Below are 3,618 nucleotides of genomic sequence, written 5' to 3'. Positions count from 1 at the left end.
AGTTAATTTGGCTTCAATCCAAACACATGTTGGCCTTACCTGTCATGTCAAATTTTGGTAAGGCCAACATTGGTCACAAACCAAACTGGCCCTCAATCTTTTCACTTTGGACTAGCTAAGTTTACTTTTATTTCACTTTAGATCACCCCCAAACCTCCACTTTAACACATCAACGACCTCCAGGATGTTGACTGTGGCACACTAATGAAATCCTCCACCTAGGATAGACATGTCTAGAGAAAAGAGTCGGCATGGTTCAAAGTGTAACAAACTAAAGTTAGCTAGTCTAAAGTGAAAAGATTGAATTAAGGGTGGTCCAATGTGAAACTAAAAGGTGGCCCAAACTGCACCGCACTCTAGATTTTCTGATTTCAAACGGGAGGACCAGTATCCCAGTATGAAAATTTCAGTATCACATGATGTTCGAGGCTAGGGAAATAATTATTGTGATTTATGATCATGAGAAAGCAAGCAAAACCAGATGTTTCAAGCATCGTGAAGGCGTTTATTGTGATCGATGATCACGATAAAGCAAGCAAAAATATTTATTCCGAGACTGTTGTATAGGTCTCTCTCGAGCACAACAATGCCAAGGATTTGCAAAGGAGCTAGTACATCAACAAAACAGACATGAAAGTAAGCATCAGCTTCAAAATTCACCGAGCTGACGGTTTTGCAGGACTTGGGCTACACGTACAGAACTTCAGTCAATGAGCGGGCTTATTCTCGACTGTGTAGGGATAGTACTCTTTGCCATTGTCCACTCTGGTAGTGTTGCCGCCAACGTCCAGCGCAGCAGATGTAAAAGCCAGGCAAGAACCAGCTATGAGCGCAGAAGGGATGCTCCTTCCTGCCAATTGGGCATTTCCAGATTAACAGACATGAGTCTTTCTAGCCAATATACTGAACTATAAAATTACTAATTGATTGGTGAAATAAAGACAAGACTATTACAAATACGATCATTACATGCTGGCTTCGTAGATAACCATTGATTGATATGCAGAGGTAAAAACAAAGTTAACAGTTCGTGAGATGTCTGAGTACTACCCCTTTAGTAAAACTGATACACATGGAACAACTGTTCAGGTACAAAGCAAGAACATACTACGCACAGCAGAAAAATATCATGGGGCACCTGTTAAGAATCCCCTATAAAAATTTTCATTGGGCATCAAGTGTTTGTAAAATCTGGATTAGTCCTACTTAGGTTCTTTGTTTGCAATAAAAATACAACCAATAGAGCATCCGAATAGAAAATGATCAAGCCAATGACATCATAATATCATTCTAAAGCACATTGTCAGCTGATACTAGCCAATGACATCATAATATCATTCTGAAGCCCATGACACCACAGCTTTGTCTACTTTACCACAAGAAAATGCTTTTTTTTTTGGGTTGAATGGTAAACATATGCCATTATTCAAAGTTGTCTCTAACTTGTTTCATAACAGTTATCTCGTGATGCTAATGAGTTCCATAAGCCTAACTGGCTGTTAGATCTAGTCTAGCATCATCTAGAAGAAATTATTGCATAAGATAAATATCTTATTAACCTCATAGCAACCTCAATGCAAGATTATCAGGCAAACAAAAGTACTTTTATGGTGAGGATTAGCTCATGCTCCTGAAAGCATAGCCTGTTTAGAATCCATCTTATGTTTAAAAAAAGGGAGCAAAAATAGTGTCAAATATTTCTAATATATGTTTGACCCGTATCTGTCCACACAATAACTCTTACTGTGTAGTCACCAGAAGCCAATTGATATAGGAGCACAAACTATGCCATCATCCAAATTTAGGATGAACCAATCCAAAATGCTCCAGGTATCTAATGGTGGTTCCTTGATCAATACAACCTAGGTTAGTCACATGTTTGTCCACATATTTTCTGTGCATAAGCATGTGACTAGCAACCTATATCTCTACCACACCCACCAAAAAATGGTCAGCCTAGTATAGCAGCTAACTCAAGCAGTCAACATTTTTGAACGAACGTGTTCAATCCTAGATGGAAATGATTATCATGGAACTATTGTGCATATAAACTGTGTTTAATCCTAAAAGTTTTGCGCTTACGTGTAGACCTTAGTGATACAGGAACCAGCGCGACGATATTTTTCAATAAGTTAACATGACCAAGGTAAAAGGGTTCCTATATCTTAAGGTAATAGTGTTGATGATCTATGGAACACGAAGTAAATATTATTGAATCATCCAATTTCAATCTAAGTAGAAAAGTCCATAATGTAAATAATCTAGCTACCAGTTAGGGTTTAATCCGCCTGAAAACACACAGAACACAGACACTAGCAAGTGTGAATGAATGCAAACGTGAATGTGTTGAACAGGGCGAGCAGCATCAGCTAACCTCTGTAGCCGAATATGGTGGCGCCGGCGACGAAGGCGCCGACGGCCCCGTTGACGTAGTCGTTCTTCTTGCGCTGGCTCAGCACGAGCTGCTCGACGCCGATGTAGAGGCCCCCGACGGCGGCGAACGTGGCCCCGTAGCTGCCGCACATCTTGAGCGTCCGGATGAGCCCCGGGAGCGCGACGTGGCGCTCGACCCGGGGCACGTCGTGCCATGTCGCGACGACCGTGCCCCAGATGGTCCCCGCGGCCAGCCCCGTCGCCGCGGCCTTCACCGTCTTCGTCACCGGCGTGTCCTCCTCCAACCCCATCCCTCCCTTCCCAACACCAACCAGCCCGCTCCTCTCCTCTCCACTCCCTGCACGAACAGTAACGTGAGCCAAACCCCCTAGAAACGGGATCGAGATCTGGTCGATCTGAGCCGGAGCGACGCCCGCGGCGAGCGGCGGGGGCAGGAGGCGGGGCGATCGAGCGGAGGCGACAGCGCGTGGCTTACCTGGGGGGAACCCTCCGCGGCGCTTGCCGGCGGCGAAGGATCAAAAAATTGTTGGGATTTTCGGGGGCGGAGGTAGTGAGGTAAAAATGGGGGAATCGCGGCGTGGTTGGAGAGGAGAGGAGAGAGGGGGTGGGAGGGGGGACGGGGCGGCGTGGTCTCACTCGGCTCGGCCTCGGCGGCGCTCGCGGCTCGCCCGCTCGCCCGCTCGGCCGCAACGTTGGCGCGGGCTTGAGCCTTGGGCCTCCTCCCTACGTGGGCTGCCCACTTCGGCTCGCGCGTGGCTTCACGGCCTCACGGGCCTTTCACTCGTGTCACGGGCCTCACAGCCATGACTGATTCGTACACTTCAATGAAACTTTGTATGAGCATAAGCTAAAATATGCAGTAGAAACCATATTGAAAACCTAGGTATTATTATAGGATATAAAAATAGACGTCTCAAATTTATCCATATCATTATAAGTAAAAATAAACTCACGATGACACGCACAAATGTTAAACGTTCATTTCTTTTTCCTACAATAGTTTTAGGTTTTCACAACATATCTATCCGTATAAGTTGTGTGCCTCAAAATTACGTACTTTTATCCATTTGATTTTAAGATCTGTGCTTAACTCTATCTTTTTCTTTCTTTATGCTTAACTCTCTGATCTCTCACGCGGAGGCAACTGTCAAATATGTATGCGGAGTGTTCCACTGTTTTGGCATGGAAATACTATGAACTTTGGAATAGTAGTATGGCAGTCAA

General features: G+C 44.7%; 1 protein-coding gene across 1 annotated transcript; it reads right to left on the bottom strand.

Annotated features, from left to right (window-relative positions):
- Positions 1–482: 482 nt before the first annotated feature.
- LOC127764802 (outer envelope pore protein 16-3, chloroplastic/mitochondrial-like) lies at positions 483–3,035 on the bottom strand. The gene is made up of 3 exons (XM_052289719.1): positions 2,870–3,035; positions 2,375–2,731; positions 483–850 (listed from the first exon to the last, which is right to left on the bottom strand). The coding sequence occupies exons 2-3, from the start codon at positions 2,682–2,684 to the stop codon at positions 708–710; spliced, it is 453 nt and encodes a 150-aa protein (XP_052145679.1). The 5' UTR covers positions 2,685–2,731; positions 2,870–3,035; the 3' UTR covers positions 483–707.
- Positions 3,036–3,618: the final 583 nt, after the last annotated feature.

Source organism: Oryza glaberrima, chromosome 2 (assembly GCF_000147395.1).
Source record: "Oryza glaberrima chromosome 2, OglaRS2, whole genome shotgun sequence".
Lineage (NCBI taxonomy): Eukaryota > Viridiplantae > Streptophyta > Magnoliopsida > Poales > Poaceae > Oryza > Oryza glaberrima.
The sequence above is the reverse complement of the archived record's forward strand: the minus strand, read 5'-3'. Positions and strand labels throughout refer to the sequence as shown.

Coding starts and splice junctions, on each gene's coding strand:
- LOC127764802 (XM_052289719.1), bottom strand. CDS start 2,684: ATGGGGTTGGAGGAGGACACGCCGGTGACGAAGACGGTGAAGGCCGCG. Junction 851..2,374: donor CACCATATTCGGCTACAGAG/GTTAGCTGATGC, acceptor CCCAATTGGCAG/GAAGGAGCATCCCTTCTGCG.